The 23,806-nt window shown below is 36.1% G+C and overlaps 1 protein-coding gene across 7 annotated transcripts in view; it reads left to right on the top strand.

The window, feature by feature from the left end:
- The window catches only part of LOC5578031 (ankyrin-2), a 333,086-nt gene that overhangs the window by 259,583 nt on the left and 49,697 nt on the right, over positions 1-23,806 (top strand). For 5 of the 7 annotated variants that reach the window (XM_021846274.1, XM_021846277.1, XM_021846276.1 and 2 more), the window contains 2 exons: positions 4,865-5,111; positions 19,153-19,263. In XM_021846274.1, coding sequence (XP_021701966.1) covers positions 4,865-5,111; positions 19,153-19,263 — 358 coding nt within the window. Of the gene's footprint in view, positions 1-4,864; positions 5,112-17,172; positions 17,191-19,152; positions 19,264-23,806 lie in introns of all 7 variants that reach the window. The other 2 variants (XM_021846272.1, XM_021846273.1) reach the window with 2 other exon arrangements.

The raw sequence follows: 23,806 nt of genomic DNA, 5'->3' as shown, positions 1-23,806 counted from the left end.
GAAATGGTTTGGACAATAAAGTCAAACCTCCTATAACGATTTTAATGAATAAATAATAATTCAGCCATTTGTTCTACTTTCTATGGCTTCTATTATAAAATAAGATTTGAATTTAATGGTATGTTTCATCAAGATACGAAATAAAATCATGACGAAAACTATACGCACGGTAAATGGTGATATAGAACGGGACGAGGCGATCTTAACATGACATTTGTAAACATATTTTTTGAGTAAATTATTGTTATGCATCAATAATTTTAGATTTTTCCCTAAATTATGGTATAATTGCACGCTTCGTAGTGGTATTCTAGTTCGCTTTAAATTATTTGGAAAAGTTATATAATTTTTTGAAGTGCAGATTTTTCTTAAATGCACGGTGAATGGTAGCTTGACGGTACGACTAAACGGGTTGAAACGAAATAAATAAATGCCCGGATAGTGGACAATTGCAAATGAATTTCATTAAAATATGGTCGGGGTTCTGTTAAACCGCACCAAACGCCATCATATTCTAAATTGAGTTATTTACACCAGGGGATTCAAATAATCATAGCCTTTCTACCATTAAAATATTGAATAATTTGAGCAGTCCTTTGTAGTTTAAGATCAAAATATTTCTATGGTAGTACATGTAAAACTGAAATTCTGTTCAACCAGAGTTAACCGTATCATAAGAAAATGTGTACGAGCTCAAAACTCACCAATGTTTCAGATTTTTGGAGGCCTACAAACATGAGTAGATTCGATGGGAAGTCAAAATTCATGAAGTAAATAAGATGTGGGGAGTCACAAGCTACAATTGCTCGGTGCACTCTAAACCTAGTATTAAAAATAGAAGATAATCATGGGACCCATGTACATCGCTGATACAAGTCTCCTTGGGATCTTACAAATTTTCAGTTTCCTACAAGCTATGTCGAACTTTCAATGCTATGAGAAATCCGCACTGTGATTTAGGGGCCCATAGGAGCTCGGGATCGGTTGTGGACTACACCCACCGCATCCCCCCTAGCTATGCTACTGCAATTATTGGAGGAAACCCTGGAGAAATGTTTGTAGTTTGTTCTGCATGCAATATGGAGGTTTCCTGCGGAAAATATTTTGCTCGGATTGGCGTCGGAATGGCTCATGAAATTACAGGAAAAATATATTATGGCAGGTATTCTTACCCGGAACATCTGATGAAAAAGTTGAATGACAATCAGAACGGCCGTCCATGAACCACGTGGTCATCTATAGAGGAAGGGGAGGGTCTTGCAAAAGAGCACTGTCCATACAAAAAATTGTATTGACAAAATTCACAAAGGTAGGGAAATCTGAAAATTGATAAAAAAAATACCACGTGATATCTGGACAACTGCGGAAGAAATCGGTGAAGAAGTTATTTAGTAATGCTTGACCATTTTCAGGAGGAATAGAAATAAGCACCTAATTCTGGACTAATTCCTAGAGAAATCTATGAAGGAATTCCGAGAATCAGCATCGGAGAAGCTTCTTGAGAATTTTTCTCATATAAGCCTCCTAAGGAAATCCTCGATAAATCTCCAGAAAAAAAAACTTAAGGATTTAGTGACATTGCCTCACTGAACTATAAAATAATCAACTTTTTAAAATTTATGTGTTAAACCAATTGAAAATGTTATATACTATATTATAATCACGGAGTATTTCAATTTTAAATATTATACAGTGACTCAATCTCATTGGACTTCGATATACTTTATCAATAATGAAGGTTATAGGTGTCATCTATTGTTTGGCAATGACAAACTGTATTCATTTGCTTAAATCTTTGGAATAATGGAAAAGTATTGAGATTGTGTCTATAATTGACCCAATTCCATATTCGTACACCTAACAAAAAAGAAATATACTGCATTCAAAACTAATTTTTAATGGACTTGATGATTACTTAAGCTCTTCGTTGTGTTGTTCAGATGCAGTAGAATACATTTGGAAAATTTAAAAGCGGACATATTTGAAACTTAAGTAAATTTAAGAAAAATACCAGTTTTCCCATGTTTTTTGCTAAAATATTCGGTAAGTCGAACAATAAATTGCATTTTTTTCAACATCACTTCCTTAAGAATGAGAACTGCGAATATTGCACAAGTTTCAAAAAATTATAATCAGTTTTAGAGTAGCTAGGAGTGGATATCGACAGCTTATACTTTTGAATCTTAGGTAGTATAACATTTATAACAAATCCAAAACCAAAAATTTTAGTCAATTTCTTTATGTTTGGCTCCCAAATGTATATACATAATCCATAGTTAATGTTCCTATCAAAACATTGCGTAACTATCATTATTAATTTACATTTTACTACCAAACATGATTATAGAGATTTAAAGAAAAAATATTATTGCCATAACCGCAACACAAACGTTTTTTTTAAAATGATGAAAACAACAGGATATATTCTATTAAATAGTATATCAATGCTCATTCAAGTTGTTTTGCAATTTTCTTATGAAATCAAAAAATTGCAAAATATGAATATAATTTGAATATTATTTCAAAGATAATTGAATATTACGATGACATCAATTATGTGGAGGTATGTAAAGCGTAGATTAGGGTACTTTATTGTAAAACGAAGTTCGTAGCTCAAATTGTTTTTACAGACAAATTCAAAATTAACATTTACCTGTTGTTTAGAATAAAAATTTGGTTTACATTGATTAAAAATATCATTTTAGAAGAGTTTTGAACTTATGGCACAACAATTTTCTGAACTCAAAAGGGATAAAAACTGTTTATGATTTCTGTAAACTATATATATTTCAACTAAATTTCTATCAGAGCTTACGAGTATAATCTATAGATTGGATCCAATGACAAAAATAAACGTTATTGTTCGAATTATAGGATTTAATAGCAAAAATCATTGGAAAACTGGCATTTCTCATAACTTTACCTTAATTTCATATATGTCCACTAATAAATTGTCCAAATGTATTTCACTACATCTGAACATCATAATAAAGCATTTCAGTAATCAAATAGAGCTTCTAAATTTAGTTTTGAACGTTGTGCGTATGAATTTTGGTAGGTGTACGAATATGGAATTGGTTGATTTTTAGACATCAATTCAATACTTTTCTATTAATCCAAAGATTAATGTAAATGGAAACATTTTGTGATTGGCAAACAATAGATGACACCTGTTACCTTCAATGTGGATAAAGTATTTGTAGCTCAATACTTCATATAAAAGTTTTTTACTAACTTGATGTGGAAACAGTATCCTGTACCGAGAGACGAACCGGCCTTGGGCCGAAAGTCTCTTTAATAAAGAAATAAAAAAAAAAGTATCCTGTACGAATATAAAATTGGGCCACTGTATGATTATTACGATGAATAATACATAGAAAACCAGACATGATGGGTTTTTATATCCCCTCCAGAAAAATTCCAGCTACGCTAATGCATCTCAGCCATCACAGATGTCGCACACAGTGTCTCAAGTTAGTCAAATTACTTGCCAGAATAAAAGAAGTTTAATTAAGTATGATTCAAAACTATTAACAAAATTATAATCAACATGATATTTTCGTAAAATTCAGGATCTCGAGTAGCATATTTTTTCCAGAGCAATTTGTCGCCTAGCCCTCTGGGAAGCGGATGTTCCCCTCCTGCATGTAGTGGTACTGTACTGTTTTAGTGCCTATAGCTAGTGATGCTACACAGTGCGCAATCCACGACAACGCTTAGTAGTATACTAGCTATACCTACAACAGAGCGCTTAGTTGAAGTTAGTTGTACGAATTTTCGCACCGAGTGAGCGGAGAGCTTGAACTATTTGCGGCGGTACAACCCGAGCAAATGAAAATTGCTGTAGAATGCTAAGCTAGGGTAATCCGTACCAGATAATCTGAATCAGTGTTATGAAAGAACCCTGCATAAAAGGTGAAAACCTCAAATAAAATCTTATGCAAATTCTAGACACACTGAACTGATAATTAGATCAGGTATTGCAATATTTAAATAATACATTATGATTTTTATATAAAAATGAAATTTTTCAAAAGTAGTTCAATTCATTAAGCAGTGCTCAATAATTAGGTATACAGCTAGCTGTACAATTCATGGACTACTGAAAAATATCTAATTATGCTATGATACCAACACATGGTATGCTGCAAGTTACTCGTTCCTGCTCGGGAAACCTTGCACGCATCTCTGTGTCATCCTCCGGCGGCGCTCTCTCTCTGTATCTCTCAGATTTGACTCACTTGTAGTGCCGTCGGTCGCCGCCAGTCAGTCGCGGACCTGAATCTCCAAAAACACAGTGTCTACTACTAACTGGTTAGCCCCGAGTACGCAGCGTGGTAGTAGATACGGAACGGGGGGCTGTCTACGACTGTACGAGATCACATCAGTAGTAGACTCACCCGAACGCGATCGTCAAAGTGCAGTTTTCTTTTTTCGGACGATCAAAACCCATTAATCTTTCTTCATTTAGTTAGTGGTAGCAAGTAGTGTGTGTAGATACAGCTTCATTGAGTAGTTGTTGATTGCTAAAAACTGTGTCTAACCCTTGTGCGAACTCGGTGTGCCCCGAAAGGAGCTCACACAGTTTCGTGCATTCAGTGTAGAATAACAACCTAGATCAACGGAAAGTAAGTCTTTAAGTGGAATGCTAGTTAAGTAATTGATTTTCATTCTCTCTGTATACTACGAGGTACATGTTCTGTGTGTTTGTTCGCCGATTTTATTTTTCTTTTACTCTCGCTCATCAATCGCGCCGAAAGGAAATGTTCACTTACTCACTGTGTCTCTTTTCTTGTTTTATTTTTTGCTTTCTCATTTCTCGGTTTTTCCTCCCACAATGTTGTGTTCGACCCACACCACCCAGGCGAAGATCCGATCATGTCTGATCAGCAGCAGTACAACTACATGACGAGCGACGAGAACAAACCGTTCGACGACACCAACATCACCAATATGAGCATCGATCCGATGAAGGATGAGAAGTACCTTGAGAAGATCATTTCCAATGCCGAAAAGTACCCATCGATGACACCCAGGGAGAGCACTCCCAACCCGCTGGACATTACCGTGACCGACAATGTCAACATCACCCGCAAGCCGATCCACGTCGGGTAAGTGGTCCCTAGTTCTTTACGTACACATTTCTACACATCACGTTTTGCACCTCTGCGGCAGCAACGTTCATTCAGCGTTCAAAACAAAAATCGAATCGCTCATTTCCACGGATGCTTTTCATCTCGCATATCAACCAACCCCCTTAGTGCACCGTCATTAACAGTAATGCCTCGAATAGTGCGTCTTGCTACATTCCAGTTTTTTTCGTACAAAATGGTCATGTATCCAGTGTTAAGGCTCAAGAATCCATCATTCAATCATCAGCAATCTTCAAAAATGAAAAACCAGTTTTTTCGTTCAAATTTAAAGATATCATCATAAAAATCTGTCATTGCATTACAGATAGCATGTGAAATGCAATGATAGATTTTCATAAATATTGCTTAAATTTTGAGCAAATTTTGCGTGCGAATTGGTGGGTTCGTCTCATGCCTCTGTTTCAAATGAGTTAACCCTCTAATACCCAACCCCGCCTTTAGACGGGGTACACTTTGGAATTTTGTATATTTTTTTGTTTTTTTTATTTTTGGCTTATACTTTGACTCATGACTTTTGAAATTTTTTTGTATTTTTAGAAATTGTTTGAAAAATTGCATTCTTATATAACCTACAAATGCCTGGGGTTCATTTTACGTGTAATATAAAAAATCGTACCTTTTATATTTTTCTATGATCAACCTATCACAAAAGAAGAACCTGGTGGTATTGATATAATTTCAAACCTGTTTTCCGTTAGTTACACGAAAAATAAAATACGCTCCGAAAAAAATAAAAAAAATAATGTTTTTAAAAGTGCCGTAAAAATTTAAATTTTTATTTTTGCCAAAAATCAACAACTAGAAAAGGCTTCAAGAAAAAATGAGAAAAGCTAGGGATGTTCAAAAATAAAAATTATAAAAATCAAAAACCAAAATTTAAAAATTTGCGAATAAAAATAAATAATTGCCCAAAACGTGTTAAGTACGATTTTAGATAACGAAAAATAATACTTAAATCAAAAATAAAAATTTGGGTATTAGAGGGTTAAATATGAAGGTTTTATTATCGAGACAGCAAAAAGGATGCTACGTATTTTTATCTGTTTAGCAAACACTGAATAGTCGATAGCTGTTGCATAGTATTTAAATGCAACATGCCTAATTTTTGTTTATTTTTCGAACTTATAAAAGATTTTTTAATGGTTTGACATTAGAAATGTCGACTTTTCTTTAGTGACTTGTTGAATTGATGATGCATGATTAGTATCATGCAAAAACAGTTCTATAAATAGGTTTCGACATATTGTGCGTTCAATCATTTTCATTTGTTTAGTAGTTTTGTTTGTTTAGTGGTGCTGCCGAATTTTTGAAGAAAATTCATATCTCAAAATGCTCATAAGCAAGAATGTCGGTCTTTTAGGCAGTTCTTTTTATACGTCAAAAATCTTTCTAATAGTAATCCACTTGATTCAAATTGTGTATTCCAAGTTGTTTGGTAATCTTTGAACAATATAAACACAGTTTAATAAGCATAAAATCTACTGTTCCGAAAAAAGAAATTGTTGTGTATAATTTGAATGTAAGTATTTTAGACGACGTTTTAGATGCTTAACTTGAACAGTAATGTTCAAAGTTAGAACAATCTGAGTAGATGTATGTCATAAAAGTAAACATATAATGTCATTAATGACAAAACTTATTGAAAAATTGTTCAAGATTAACGTCATTAAAAGCTTCCTTTAGTCGATGTGCCTTTACTTGATATTGACAACATTTATATACTGCAATTGCGTGAAAAGTTAGTTCCATGAATATGCGAAACGCGAAGGGTTTCCTGTATCAAAAGATTCGACACTCGTATAGTATTTCTATGTATGCACAATTATCGGTAAAACTAATATGGAGTATTTTGTACGCCAAATGAACTATTTCACATAAACGACATACATTATTTCACAAAAACGAAACATATTTTCAAATAAGTGTTTTTAGAACCGGTTGTGTATAATGAAGAAAAACATCAATCCTTTCAAATGTTTTTTTTTTATAGTTTTCACATTCAAGAAATTTGAAGCCTTCACCATAAAAATGAAACAATTTAAATTCTTCTGCTCTACTGTAAACATAACATATTAGAAACTTATCAGGATCATAGGATAGCAAACAGCTTCCAGCGGATGAGTTCACAACAGATTTTTCAAAGCCAGACGATATCAAATTTCTCGATATAAATAAAGTTAACCCTATCCCGCCCATGACTGACTGATAATATGGATTAGTGTTCAAGGTAACTTAAAACCATATATGAGGTGGTGCGCTGATGCACCACCAGTAACTTGGAGTACTTTATGACATCATCGTATTTTTTCAGATGAGCTTCAAACGCTTTTGTAATTGTCGCTTCTTATCTTTTCCTTTACCTAACTAGTTACATAAGTTCAATCCAATACATCGATGTTTTCCGACAGTAGAAGTACTGTCAGCTGAATTACTTCATCTTCATCATTGCTCACCTCCTTCGGGACAACGATAAAGTGCACGATATCGGAATCTGGAAGGCAGCATCCATTTATTACGTAACGCCAAAATTGGCAATTTTTGGACCCCTCCCCCCGTCCGTAACGCTTTTTGTACGAACAATTTCAATTTTTTGTATGAGCCATAACGCTTGAGCCAACTCCCCCTAGAGCGTTACGTAATTTATGGATGCCGCCTAATATAGCTCTATATATTCCTCTTACGATACGATTCTAATTTTGAGCTTACTTCTGGATCTAACCGATTTCAAAGCATGCTTAACGATTTTCGCGATTTCAGTAGCTTCGTCAAATCATCCACTCAAAGCATCAGAGAATCTACTTCAGAAAATCCGATAAAATCACTTTCTGCACAACTTTCGTAAAGATTTGCCTCATTTCTTGTGGATTTTGCAGTAAAATGTTGCAAAATGAGCTGATAACAACAATTTCATGTTAAATGGTAACAATGATGAAATTTCGATATTTCGCTTTTTTGTGTGCCGTGCGCCCAGTGTGCACCATCCATCAAATCCAATGATTGCGAAACTAAATTTTGCATTTCTGAACATATGTTAGTTCAAATAAAGGGTAAATCTATTGGAAATATTTTTATTGCTACTTTGAGGAATAATTATCTTTGTTATATCAGGCTTTGAAATCATGAAATATTTTTCGACCAGTAAAACCCATTCCTTCATACATATGTTTCGTAAAAAACATGTTAAATTTGTAGGCATCCCTAAAGTAAGACATTGAAGTGAAAGAGGAAATGTGTAATTATGATGTAGCGTGAAAACAGTTTTATTTTGTTCATTATTTTTAAAGCTACAAAGGTTGAAAGTTTTGGTACTCTACAGACACCATGGGCGGAAAAGGGTCAAAAAAATATTGTTACTAGGGTAAAAGCACCGGTTTTGGCCAGCCTAAGAGTAAATGTCAATAAAAATTAAATGGAAAGCCGTATTTATGCTACAAATATGTCAAATGCAAGCTTTCAATCCATATTATGTGTGTAAAATATCAAAACTGATCTAAAACCAGTTTTTCGCTTTGAAAATCCCGTTGGTTAATATAGGCCAACGGAACCAGTTTCGGCCAGAGATTTAACTTCGGTTCCCAAATTGGCCAATCGCATTGATTTCTCATGAGAGTGGCCAAATAAGGAGTGCCCTGGCTAAATTAGGTGTATAGGAGTTAAAATTATAAGGAAAATGAATTGTTTTTCTTATGTTTTGAATCATTTTGGACGAGTAAATGAATGTAGTTCTATCATGTGAATGTGATCTACTGAACACAAAAGGTTTCATGCTGATTGGCTATGTAAAACGGTGTATAATCCACTATGGCTACAACTGGCGTATGCCCAAAACCGGTGCTTCTACCCTAGCAGATTAATACCTATTCAGATTTTTCACCACCATCATCAAGTTCTTAAGATATAGCAGATTGAAGAAAATTTGTTACTAGCACCATCTAGCAAATGAATTCCCAACCGGATGTTTTACTGTCAGATAGCCCTTGATCTGTTGAACAAATTTGTCAAAAGCACCTACCTTCTTGCTGATCAGGATCTTGATACATAGAAAGTTGGAGAAAATGTATTATTAACGGTTGAATTTTCAATTAGATTTGTCACTGCCGAATAATCCTTGATCTGATGAACAACTTGTTCGTAGCTTTTCAGGATCTTGAAATACAGAAGATCGAATAAAATTTGTTACTAGCGCCACCTAGCGGATAAATCTCCATTCAGATAGTCCTTGATCTGCTGAACAAATTTAGCAAATACACCAATAATCTTCTAGCTTATCAGAATCTGGTGATATAGAAAATTGTAGAAAATTTATTGTTAGCGCTATTTAGCGTATAAATTCCAAATGCAAAAGAGTTCTTGATCTGCTGAACAACTTTGCAGAATCAGGATCTTGAGGTACAGAATACTGAAGAAAATTTGTCACTAGCGCCATCTAGCGGATAAATTTCCAATTACATTTGTTTTGACAATTTGACTGCCAGATACGCCTTGATCTGCTGAACAACTTTTCCGAAGATACTGGCCTTCAAATTGAAGGAAATTCGTTATTAGCGTTATTAGTGGATAAATTCCCAATTAGTTTGTTAATTGCTAGATAGTCCTTGGTCTATAACTTTGTCGAAGACACCAACCATCAAGCTCATCAGGGTCTTAAATATCAGTTGAGTGGATGATTTAGCCAATTTTAGTACCCCAAAACAATCCGGAATAACTCCACAGCCACTTGGACAATATTCCCAAGTTTTTTGGACCATAACCTATAAGAGTTTTACGGGAAAATTTCAATAAAACCATTGAGAAACAAAAACAGTTATGAACATTTAAGTGTATTTTCAGCGTGTGAAAGGGATGTTGGTGGGATGAAGATTAATATAGTCTAAGTATTAACATCAGACAATAAGGACTGATTAAAGAGCAGGATAATGTGAAGTTGGTTGAGAAAAAGTCGTAAATACAAAGAATTGTCGAAGAAGTTTTCACTATGATCCTTCAAATCTCCAAAAAATATAATTTGTATTCTAATGGATTATCATAAACACAGTGTATGATTGGAAATGGTCAGAAGAATGAACTGAGTAATGTATTTATTGAACATAACAGAAGTTCTAGGTCATCCAAGCATAGTCACCGCTGAAATAAAGTGCCCATTGGATAGTAATCACGCAAATTGGCGATTCATTCATTCATAGTTTGAGCACCGGTGTACCAATAGCCGCACAGCTAAGAACAAATATTCGTATAAAATCGAAGAATTGAGCTAATTATGTTTACGATTTATTTTTATATCGCTTGTGCCACTATAGGAAAACATGTGCCTATAGTAGCACTATTTCTAATTTCTGTTCCTATAGTAACACTAGCTTTAAAGCGTAGGCAAAAACAAATTGAAATCGTATTTTTTCCTAAGAATGGATCAAAAGTATTCGATTTATATTTTTTCTTCAAAGAATGGATCAAAAGTATTCGATTGATGTAAATAAGATCCTATTTTGTCCTTTATTTTGTTTAATTAAAAATAGTTCCTCTTAGTAGTGCTACTATAGGAACAATATGCCTACAACAATATGCCTACTATAGGTGCAAAGGAGCTTAAATTTTAGTAAAAACAATTTATTTCAATCATATTTTTGAACAACATTGAGCTGTGTATCAGTGGTACTTTCGTAAATAGATCCTGAACTTCATGCCAACAAATATTTTGGGACTGTTCAATTTTTGCTGTTTTTCAGCCCCGTCCCCCTATAGTACGATTTTTTGTATAAAAGTTAAAAATAATTTGTGTGACGCATGAAAAATCTCAAAACCCCTCCCCGCATATTCCTTTACGTAATTAATAGACGGCCCCCTTTGCAACGATTTATACCAAAACGGCCTTAAAAACCCACTAGTGGGACTATACGGGTCTGGCTACTAGGGGTACAGTGACCCTTTGTAATACAGAAAAAAAAGTTTCTTTTTCATCCAAAGTTGTCTTTTAAGTAACCATTTCTCTTCTCCTAGTAGTGAATTCTGAATCAAAATATCTAACAAGAAATCTCCACAGGGATCACTCTGAAAACTTTCCAAAATGATAGTTCAGGATTTTCTGGACTCTGGCAGATCTTCCAAAGATTCATACAGAAGGTTTTCCAAAGCTTTATTCCTAAGTTTTGAAGAAATTCGCTAAAGGTTTTTTCCAGGAACCGCTACAAGGATTTCTCAAGGCGTTCCTACGCTGAATGTTTTTTTTTTATTATTTCTCCAGCCATTTTCATATGAATTAGTTCGTGAATTAATCTATGGCTAATTTTTAGAATTGAATCAAAGCTTTTACAGGGATTGTTCCTGGAAATCTAAAAGAAAACTCTTCCATGAATTTCCCAATAAATTAGTCCAGTGATTCATTATTAAGTTCTTCCAGAAATTTGTCTAGAATTTTCTCCAACATTTCATCCACGAATTACTTCTGCAGTTCTTTCAAGCAATAGTTGAGTAGCTTTTCAAGTTAAATCTCAATGGATTCCTCAAAACTTCATTTCAGGTTTTACGCCAGCCAGCCGATACTACATCAATTATTCCAATAATTTTTACCTATATTTCCTCCACGTTCTCGACAAAAAATACTCCCAGAAAAACCTGCGGGGTTTCATCCAGTGATTCAATTTGTTATTAATATAATTATCTTAATTAATTAAGATAATTTAAATAATTATCTTAATTAATTAAGAAAAACCTGCAATACATTCTCAGGAGTTTTTCAAGGATCTTCGTACGAGTTCATCAGGAATTTCTACAAAAGTTTCATTAGAGACTACTATAGGATTTGTTTTAGTGATACTTTCCGCATTTTAAGGGATTTTTTTTCCTGGAGTGCAGTGAAATGGATTCTACTCCATAACCCTGAATACCGTGATTTTTTACGAAGATGAAACGAAAATGTCCAAACATGACAAAATTTGTCAAGGCCCACTTGGCAGAAGTTCTAAAACTTCTCAAAGTTATCCTCATCTGCTAGGTCTGTTGAAATCTACTGGCGTAATCATTGGTTTGCATGCTACTTTTTAACACAGTATATTCCCAGCTGATCCATGAAATTAGATGAAAAGCTGAGTTCAATATGCATCCAAAAGTTCTCTGAAATGCATCGATTTTGAAACAAGTCCATAATGGACCGATGCACGAGTTCACTAATTTGACGTTTGAGCGGTGCCGAATTCACTCGTTGCTATGGTCACGTAAATAACACGGCACCGCTAAAAAGTCAAATGGTGAACTCGTGCATCGGTCCATGGACCGATGCACGAGTTCACTATCTGACGTTTGAACGGTGCCGTGTTATTTACGTGACCATGGCAACAAGTGAATTCGGCACCGCTCAAACGTCAAATTAGTGAACTCTTGCATCGGTCCATTATGGACTTGTTTCAAAATCGATGCATTTCAGAGAACTTTTGGATTTTCACTAATTTCACTAATTTGATTCTAATGAATACCATTGCATTCCATGGCAGCTTTGATGCGATTGCATGAAAATGTAGAGCAGCATGTCAGCAACTTTTTTTTTATAGTACCGTCAAATTATCCCGTTTGACGGTACTATAAAAAAGCAACACTTTTCATAGCTTCACAGACGACAGTGAAAAGTTTTAAATAAGTGATGCTAGTATGCAATGAATAGTTAAAATCCATTCGTTTTGAATGCAACACTTCCCAGAAAGTTCAGACTGATTACAACAGCTGTTCTTGTTTGCAGGTGATTTTAAACTTTTTTAGGTGTTTCAATAAGGACTTGATTGGAAATTAGTTGAAAACATACCTAATAGTCCAAAAACGAAAGATCGACCTAACAAACAATTATATGAATTTAAGTTATGTGAATATGCTCAAAGAACATTATAGCGGAGCTTTTATTCCTCATATTCTTAGGATCTTGAAAATTTTATAATGTCGAAACCGAGCCAAGATCCTGGAATGCGCGGGATGCCGTCTTGAATGAGGATGAAAGTGAAATGGTGGTTGGTGACCATTGTCAGCGGTGGTACCAATTCGGATGTGCTGGTGTTCCGGCCGATGTGAGGGACGTTTCGTGGTCTTGCGAAGAGTATCTATGCCAGTCGGAGAACAAAGATGAACCAGAGAGCAAGAGATGGAGAAGGAAAAACAGGCCATCGAATTGCAGAAAATTCTTCACAAGAAGAGACTGGAGCATCGGAAATTTCCGATGCGTCAGCACTCAGCAGGCAGAAATGGAGAAGCGCGATATGGAGTTGGCGTACAAGCAGGAGCAAATGGAACTGAAGGAGGCAGAAGAAGAAGCCCACCCAAAGAGAAGAGATGCTGAAGCAGATGCAAGCGAAACTGGAGAAAATGAAGGTCGACTCGCAAGGAAAGAGGTAGCAGAACTGGAAAGAGGAGCGTTCGGAGCTGGAAATGGAGAAAAACATGAAGTTTGGAAGTCCAAGCAAGCAAAGTCGGGGAAGGAAAAGCCGGATGAAGCCTGAAAAATGAAAGTCGAGCAAATCATAACGAAAAAAACAGCCGATCCGATGGAGGCAAACCTAGAGGATTACCGTGGAGCCTTCAGCAAGTTCTCCACACCGATAGCGTCCGGCGTTGCGCCGCCTATACTGCGGGATTTAACCTCACTACCTGCTGTGAGCGACAAGCGAAATTTGCTAGAGCATCAATAGTTGCAGAAGAAGAAGCAGTTCGTCGAAGAAAAGGCTCGAGGTTTGTATCCAGCCAACGAATCATCCGAGGAAGAGAAGTCCGAAGAATCGGGCTCAGAGGATAAAGCTCGACGCAGGAGGAAGATAATTTATTGCTTTTAACCGTGCGAAAGGCTTCTACGCCAAAAGCGGATAAATTGGCGACATTTATTCAGTACGGTGTCGTCGTCCAGCTGCTTACCGACGATTTGGAGGCAACGGGACTGACAACCCGATGCTCATCCAGGAGTTGACGGAAAAACTGCCTGCCAGTACGCAACTGGAATGGGTAGAGTACCGGAGGAAAGCCTAAGTCGTTACACTCCGGACATTGTCCAACGTTCTCTCGCAAATCGTCAAGGATGCCAGCGAGATCACTCGGTAAGGGGGGTCCCGTAGCCTCGAGGTTACACTTTCGCTTTGTAAGCGAATATGGACATGGATCGGACCAACTACCTGCACGGTAGATGTGTTCTTGAGAGCGAAATAGCAATAAGAAATAGATTAAAAATAGATTCTGTAGCAGTGTGGCTGCAGAATACTACGATACTCGGCTCAGTAGCGGCCATGTGCACGGTGTGCCTACCAAATAAATTAAGGAATAAAAAAAGAGATCACTCCGTACAGCGAGTCTGCACCCGTTGCATCGGATCAAGCGTTTTGGAAGAAGAAGGTAAGGAATGAGCAAGCCTGCATTTCTACACATGCACAACGTCGAAGACAGCGGAGCAATCCACCTAGTCCCATAACGCAAGAAGAGAAGCCATGCAGGATTTGCGGCCGCTGCAATAATCGAAATCGGAACTGCGACACGTTCAAGAGATGCGTCTGTCGGAAAGATGTAAAGCGGTACGGAAGTGGAAACTTTGCTATCAGTGCCTCAACGAACACGGCAGCGCACGATGCAAACTGAACTTCCGGTGCAACGTGAACCAGTGCAACAAACGCCACAATGCGCAGCTGCACATCAACCAAATGGTTAACACGCCAGTCGGTGATTTTCTAGATGATGCCGATCACTGTCTACAACGAGAAGCTGGCCGTAGACACGATTGCTTTCCTTGACAAAAGGTTATCATACAGGTTGCTGGAGAAGTCGTTGGCCATCGTGTTGCAAGCCAGAGGTGTGACGCAGCCGGCGTGTCCCGAGTGGAGAAGGATTCGCAAAAGGTAGAGATCTTCGTATCAGCCCGAGGATCGACGCAGCGTTTCCGCATTAATGCCGCCCATACGGTGCGAAGTTTGACACTAGACCGCAGAATAGTGTAGAAAAGGATCCTTATATGATGGTATCAGGTAACCTTCATGATGTTGCGTAGCTATTCTGTTGGATCCGCAAGAGAGCCTATAAACATTCAGATGATTATTCTAACACGAGAGTATATATCCTGGTGAAAATATTCGCATAAAAGCAGAAGCACATACCTAGATGTGAAAGTATTGAGTGAATGGAATCGCATCGCAAACTCTAAACGTGATCGTGGTGAATTGTATCTGTTGCCTGAAATACAAATACAATTCTCGAAAGAGTGTGATCGGCATTCTAGAGAAACAACGGTTTTTGATCCTGGTGGGCCTAGCAGAGCGTATGCATTGTTCAGCTGTCGTATAGGAAGGTGAAAACCTACACCCAAAGGCTTCCAAATCAAATCAAACTGATCACACAAATTCAGTTTATTTTCAGTTTCACGGGTGGAAGAATGTTGCGATGGATTTATGGTGAAACTGGAAACACTGAGGTGTTTGCATATAGCTATATGAAAATGCATTGAATTGGATTAGTTCAAATTGAAATAGAATAAGGAAAGGTGGTGGGTTTGTTCCTCAAGGGTAATTGTAGTAGAAACTAGAGTGTAAGTGATTTTATTTGTATTTTGAGTGCAATAAATATATTTCGAAAGATTTTAGCTTTCAAACTGTACTATAAACACTGCTGTCGAGAGGTTTTTTCATTGAAACAAGAGGTAATGACCCCCCAACAGATAGTATTTAATTTTATTTAACCAAACATGTCTTATCCGATCTGAATACACCATAAAAAATAGAAAAAATGGCAATAATTGTACAAGGATGTTCGTAAAATTTCAAGTAATTTATGCGAAAAACCGCTACCGTAATTTCGGGTGAAATTGATCACTTTTCACGGTTTTCTTGCCGGATTTCTATAATGTTGACAATGCCAAACAACTGAATACAGGAAAACAAGTATGAAGGTTAGCCTCATTGACTCAACTATCGAAATTTTCTAACAAATGTAATTTTAGTGTTAAAATAAAAAAATCGGGAGATCTCATTTCGGGGTGAAATTGTTCACTTATCAATGCCATTATTGTTAGTTTTCAAAACAACTTTACATAATAAATTTGAGCTCCCTGAATCCGAATATGATTACCAAATTCTTAACAATACAATATTTATAGAAATAATGAATGTTTAAATTTCAAGAATAACGCAGAAAACGCCTAAATGTATGCAATTTCCTAAGGAATTTCCTGATATATACCAGAAATTCAAATATTTCAACCAAATCAACGAATTGGTACGAGTTTTGATTATTAAATCTAGTTTGGGGATATATCTTTAGTATCCTCACAAACTTTCAGGATTATACCATGTCCAAATCCTTGTCTAGAAATAGAAGTTTATTGATGTTTGTCATCACTGCACCGTTCAAGATTTTGAAATTTTACATTATTTTAATAGAAATGAACATTTTTAAACGCAAAAAACTTCACAACACACACTTTGGACATACTTACGACAAACAACGTTCATTCACTACAGATTACATTGATATTTGTGCTCCATTAGGAAGAAATATCGAGTGACACAGTGATCAATTTCACCCTACTGATCAATTTCACCCGAATTTACGGTATTTGAGCTTACTTCGATACATAGATTCAGCTAAACGCTAGAGACTCCAACTGTCGTAACACACTTAAGCGAAGTTGCAGAAAATCAGAAACATCAGGCTTGTAATTTTAACACACGCTAAAACCTACGCTTGGGATATATTTTTTTGCAAATTGTTAAGTGGTGCTGCCGACACATAAAGAAGCTCTGCAATACGTTTAAGAAAATTTGCAAAAATCAGCACAAAATTGCTTTTCAGGATGTGTAGAGGGGAAAGAAGAAGGGTTCGATTTTTGTAACTTTATCAAAGAGTATACTGCAAAACCAAGCATACCGCAAAAACGCACTATTCGAGGTAAAACTGTTCCGCCGTCAGTCATTCTGTTCAGTCCATATTTACGTGTACAGAGGTCATGTTCTTCATCTTTCTGGTCTGTTTCTTTTTTCTTCTTTTCTCTCATCTCACATTCCCTAATATACAGCAGGACACTCCTGATCCGGTAACCCCAATTTCTTCCATTATTCATACTTACACTCATCTTATGATCTCTGAAATTCCTTCCTTGCATAGCTCGTAAACCTTCATCTCCGCAATTTCTGTCTGCTACGTAGTTTGTGTATTGGCCTTTTCGGTGTCTTTTGGTTCCTTCAAATGTTATTGCTGCTGTTGATTTTCATTGATTTAATTTTTCCTATCATTTCCACACGGTGGCGCTTTGAGTCCTTATTTGCGCGCTACTGTTTGTGCATCATTTGTCTGGAACCATCGTTCGGTATTTGCACGAATGCCAAATTTGATAACCAGATGTGCGATTTATAAATCAGTGTCGGCAAAACTTCAACCAGAGTGCGTTTATTTATACTTCGGTACAAAAACAGATCATTTTCAGATTTATTTACTGATGTGATATACAATTTTGAGAGTAAACTTCTCAGTATGACGAATTAAGTTCATCAAAATGGTCTTGATTCGTAAATAACAAAATATTCAATACATTTAGATTGCGATTCGAATTTAAATCGAAAATAAATTTAATCAACTCCAAATCCAATCCAAATCCAAATTCAATCAAATTTAAATCCAATCCAAATCCAATCCAAATCCAATCCAAATCCAATCCAAATCCAATCCAAATCCAATCCAAATCCAATCCAAATCCAATCCAAATCCAATCCAAATCCAATCCAAATCCAATCCAAATCCAATCCAAATCCAATCCAAATCCAATCCAAATCCAATCCAAATCCAATCCAAATCCAATCCAAATCCAATCCAAATCCAATCCAAATCCAACCCAAATCCAATCCAAATCCAATCCAAATCCAATCCAAATCCAATCCAAATCCAATCCAAATCCAATCCAAATCCAATCCAAATCCAATCCAAATCCAATCCAAATCCAATCCAAATCCAATCCAAATCCAATCCAAATCCAATCCAAATCCAATCCAAATCCAATCCAAATCCAATCCAAATCCAATCCAAATCCAATCCAAATCCAATCCAAATCCAATCCAAATCCAATCCAAATCCAATCCAAATCCAATCCAAATCCAATCCAAATCCAATCCAAATCCAATCCAAATCCAAATCCAATCCAAATCCAATCCAAATCCAATCCAATCCAAATCCAATCCAAATCCAATCCAAATCCAATCCAATGCATCAAATTCAGTTACATTATGGGAGCGATGGGGACAGTGTGTCCTCGTCATAAGACAAACATCATTAGTCGAAACATGCTTACATTGCAATAAAGTTTGCACTACACATCTCAAACCCATAATTTTTAATCAACAGATCAAACGAGCTAACTCCAGCAGCTTGAGCTTCCGCAGTGAAGTAGTGTTTTGAAACTATAAAACTAATTACTATTGATTGTGTGAGATTTGAATGAATCACATTAATTCTTGTTTTCTTCTTTCCCTTTTTATTTTGTTTCTTTTTCTTCCCTTCTATGGTCCAAATCCTATGCCAACAACACAAAAATGCCATCTTACAACTTATGTTCCCTATTCGCATTCCTTCGCACCAACCTTTTGATCGCGCGCGCACACTCACTTAATCACACCAAACACCACGCTAATTTTGTGAATGAAATACCGAATGAAATATGTGGCGTGCGCTTTAAATATATCTCGAACCGACTTTCCTCTTGTTTTTGGTTGTCTGTTTTGGCTGCCGCTACCTTTTCATTTCCCAACTATATCCAACTTTGCGTGCTACTAATACATCCATGATTTGGAAAACTATAACATATTTCTATATTCCTTCTGAATTTCCGTTGCCCAATAAACCAAATTTTGTGATTGCGCGAAATAACTGTCCCCTCATACAATTTCCTCCCCCCACCTATGCATTGATCGACAATATCCCTTTTACTGTTCATGGGGGCGTACCTCCTCCACATCTCACATTGGCGTTCTTCAAAACTGACAACAAACGACCACCCACCAATCAGAACACCGTGGTCATCGACAAATTCCGGCCGGAGTAACCCATCGTTGTCGCTTGGTGGTCTAAAGGCGTCGTATTGCGAAAAGAAAAACTTTGTTCCACTGTGTAGGGAAAGGTATATTGTCACCGAAACGCGGGTTCAGGAAATTCTGGAACCTTTATTACTAGTTTTGCTACCCTAATTGCTAATTGCGTAGTGATTGCTCCTTGCCCTGTGTGAGCTTCGCCGAGCTTGTGTCCCTCACAGAACTAACCAACAGCCGAAATAGTTGACGGAATACCTTCCTCTAACGCCGAGTGATAATGATAGATTTGAACTTACCATCAGAGCAGATGACATTGTTTCGTTTGAGTTTTGTACTTTTGATTTGCATGACCTTAGGCTTTGATTAAAGTGTGACTGATCGATTAACAATTTGGTCTTTGAAATGAAAGTATTTTGTTAGAGTTTTTATTAAGAGCATACGAGCCATACTAGTTGTTTAGCTTAGGGACCAAGGAACCGTCGACTTATAGAATTATCAATTATTATTATTTTTCAAACAAATATTCGAAATTTTTCCCAAGATAATCAAATATGGAACAATTCCTCCATATCAAAAAGTATTGAAAATATTAGTTTTATTTTTTAAAATCACTACAGGTTGAAATTTGAGACAAAAGGGTATTTTCAATACTCTTATGATTCCTTCTGCTAGAAACCATTGGTGATAGTATTTTGAAAACTTTTTTCAAAATGCTCAAAAATTCATGTGATTTTAACTGACAAGCAATATTCTTACTCTCATGTTTTTCAATTTTCTGTACTGTAACTTGCTGTGCCTGTAACTTACAAGTATTTATTCACTTCAAAACCAGAATTACAAACAAGTCTTTTAACCTTCCAGTCGTCGCGCGGTTTGCCACTGTCACAACCACCTCGCTGCTGTTGTGCACGAAAAGCGAGGTTTTTTCAACAGTGTTGTACAAAATACAACAGCGCGACGGCTGAAGTGTTATATAGATATCGAGTTATGGAGAGAAATTTACCTCTCACGTGCCATCGACTAGTGGAGATATCGAGTTATAGACATATCGACTTATGGAGACGGTGTATGGAAATTTGAAGGGACCGAAAAATCCATCGAGTTATAGAGTACCGAGTTGCGGAGAGTTTGAATACCCTAGCTTGGTATTCAACAGCAATTTTCTTCTGCTCGGGACATCACACATTTTTGAAAATTCTTCGAACTCCCAAGTAACATTTTTAGTTTTAATTGGCTCTATAATAGGTTTTCATGACCAATTGATAATAAAATCAACACTTGGAATCTTGAACACCACTAATCTGGAGAACCAAACATACAGCCGTTTAACATAAACTGAAAACTCGATCGATTGGTCACTCGCTGGTGGTTTCGGATTCTCTAAATTTGAAGTGTGGTTCAAATTTCGATTTTTTGATTCATGTTTACCTTAAGAAGACCATTTAGACTTTTTAACCTTCTTGTAGTCGCGCGGTTGATCACCGCCAGATGCTGTGTATGAAAAGCGAAGTTTTCTCACCGACACCGACCGTCGCGTTGGTGTACTGAATTGTTAAATTGATTTCTTGTGTTACCTAAAGTAAACAGTTCATTTTTCATAATTTCAATTCTTATATATCCATTTGCCTAAACGTCATATGACTTATCCAATATTAGGCTTAGTTTCTTTTGGTCCACAACATCTGATGCTTGAGAGGGGCGCGAAATTCTAAGTGTCATTCAGAAGCATCATTGAAATCAAGTGGCAAAATTCATGGATCAAGATAACATGATTCCCCGATCGAAATCGTAATCTGATCCATAGAATCCAAATTTATAACTTCAATGTATGTGATTAATTAAATTCTAGTCTGACTAGAACAGCACACTCTTTCAGGGTGTCTACTACCTGGAGAAAAAAATAGTATAACCTGGAATTAGCAGGGAATTTTATTCAAACCAGAAAAAAAACCTGGAGCTGTCTTGGAATTTCGGCTACAATCATGAGTAATACATAGAAGAAAAAGTTCATTTTGTTACACAAAATTGTTTCAGTAAAAAAAATCGACTGCGCCGCTATCAAGATGCTACTTTAGTTTTTAATATTTTTGTTTATAGAAAAAATTCTTCGCCTGTGCTACAAAAATAATAAACTTAAAAAAAAACAAAAATTACAATAGACACGAATTGAAGGACATTTAGCAGATAAGCAGGTGTCGTTTTAGAGTCTTGGTCATTTAAATGCGTCTTGGTCCGCTAAAAAGTATAGATATATTAAATTATGTAACATCTCTAAAGTCTTTATTTTGATCAAAATAATCTCTAAGGCATTTTTTTGTCTTAATCTGATTGCAGTGAATCCTGGTGTAAATTTCTAGAGGCTCCAGAGAAATGTTCAGAGATTATTCTACAAGATCTTAATGATATTTTTATCAGATCCTGAGGAATGCTTCATGAGTTCGAGTGATTTCTCCAGAGATTCTTTATGGAATATTTTAAGGAACTCGCCTTGTACCAAGGGTTGCTTGGAGGGATTTCAGAATTCATGAAAAAATTCTAGCGATTATCCCAGCATTTCCCACAGATCCTATAGAAGCTTTTCTACCAAGGTTAATTTTAGAGTTTTTGAAAAAAATGGTTTGACTTTTTTCCAAGATATTATTAATAATTCCTACGCCGAGTTTTTCATTTATTAAAAAGCATCATATTAAAAAAGTATCGATCACTCTCAGAAATTGCTTTAAAAATTCCTTCAGGCATTATTTGATGAACTTTTCTAAGAATTCCTCAACAAATTCGCCCTGGTATTCCTCATAGAATTACTCCAGAAATTTATCTCGTCATTTCTCCAGCATTTCATCAAAATATTATTCCTGTAGTTCAATCATTTCTTGAACAATTTTTTAAATAATATTTTCATGTCTGGATGGATTCTTCACCACTTCATTCTAGGTTCCACATCAGCAATTAATACAGTTATTTTTTTGTCTGAATTTCTTCAAAAAGTCTTGTAGGACATTACTTTGAATGTTTTTATTTAGAAATTTATTTTATCAATAATCCAGGAGATCTTCCTGAGATCGTCGTAGAAGTTCAACAAGATACCCAGTTAACACACAGTGTAATATAAGAGTACAAATGTGGAGGCAATATACGTACAGCCTAATGGTGCATCAGCCCAATGCACACTGGTCCAGGAAGCTAATTTAGGCGGACATGAGGTTTTCGTCAAGATTTATTGATTTTAGAGCCATAGTTTATTCTGAGAATATGTTCAGAATTTTCAGTACTACAAAATGTACGGAACAAAAATTTTTTTACGGTGATCGCAAGCGTGACGTATACGCCAACTTTGTTATTTTAACGAATCGAAAGTTGGTATGTTCAGCAAAGTTGTAGCAAATGATCATAGAAACAACTTTGCTGAACAAACTTTTTCTCGGTTTTGCTTCAGAGCTGAGATAATTAAGTATTTTTAATAAAAAATCGTTTTTTGCTCTTAAGTGTTTTATTTTTTCGTTTTATTGGCCTACTATGATCTACAAAGTTTTCATACTTATCATTTGCTACAACTTTGCTGAACATACCAAAGTTGTATTTCTTATGGTTTTCATGTTATTTGAGTTTTTCATCTTAAAATTAGCTATTTTGTATGCCTTGTATCTCAACTATGAGCACCTCAAAAAAATATATCTTTCCACCAAATGATTTTGCAGTCTTTCAAGTACCTGTGAGCAAAATTTGGAGAAGATGATATTTTTCTATCTCGTTTAAAATCGATTTTACTAATAGACGTTATGAGATAAATCCATATTTATTTAATATTCATACATGCTCAACTCACAAAAGTCATGGCTACCTAAGCATTTCAAACCAAAGGATACACGTGTATTTATATATAAATATAAAGTACATCATTTTTCAGTTGTTTTCGATTAACTTGGAAGCTTCTACAAGAAATTCATCGTCTTTTCCTCTACCAGTATTTAATCTATTCCTAAGCAAAATCACCAGGTTGGAGGTCAACATAAGCCGTATAAAGTACATATACAAAATTTACAGTCCGATAGAATTCTGTGGCATGATTTTCCCAGAATCTCCTGATGGATTTATTCCGCATTTTTTATGCTTCTTCGGCGGCATGCCGGACAACATTACTACATGCGAAAGTAGTTTTTGCACCGTACGTACTCTCTACCAATTGTAGAACTGGCGATACTAACAGTACGTTTCTGACAAAAACTGTTCAAATGCCTCCTCGTTAATCTTCCGATTAAAGTTGACTACTTTTGAAATGATTGAGATCCGCGAAAAGAAGTATTACAAGTACGGAAACGCTAACAAAAGTGCGCAATTGAATCAAATCTGGTAAGTGTTTTCGGGGGACTTATTCTTCGTAAATCGAAGAATAAGTGCTCTGAAGACACCAACAGGATTCAATGCAATCCCTCACTTTTATTCACACTTTCGGACTTATGAGGCAGCACTTCGCAGTCCAGTAGTGAAAGAAATACACAATATCTACTTCCCACGGCATGCCGTGTTACGGCCATTTGAGTTCCTACCAGCTGGAAGAGGTTCGTACAATCTCAGCCCTAACCTTCCTTTGAGGGCTTTTCGTGGCGATCCTTTAGAATGCTGTTACACTTACTG

The sequence above is a fragment of the Aedes aegypti genome, chromosome 2 (genome assembly GCF_002204515.2).
Source record: "Aedes aegypti strain LVP_AGWG chromosome 2, AaegL5.0 Primary Assembly, whole genome shotgun sequence".
In the NCBI taxonomy this organism is placed as follows: domain Eukaryota; kingdom Metazoa; phylum Arthropoda; class Insecta; order Diptera; family Culicidae; genus Aedes; species Aedes aegypti.
This window is presented reverse-complemented; position numbering and strand designations above follow the sequence as displayed.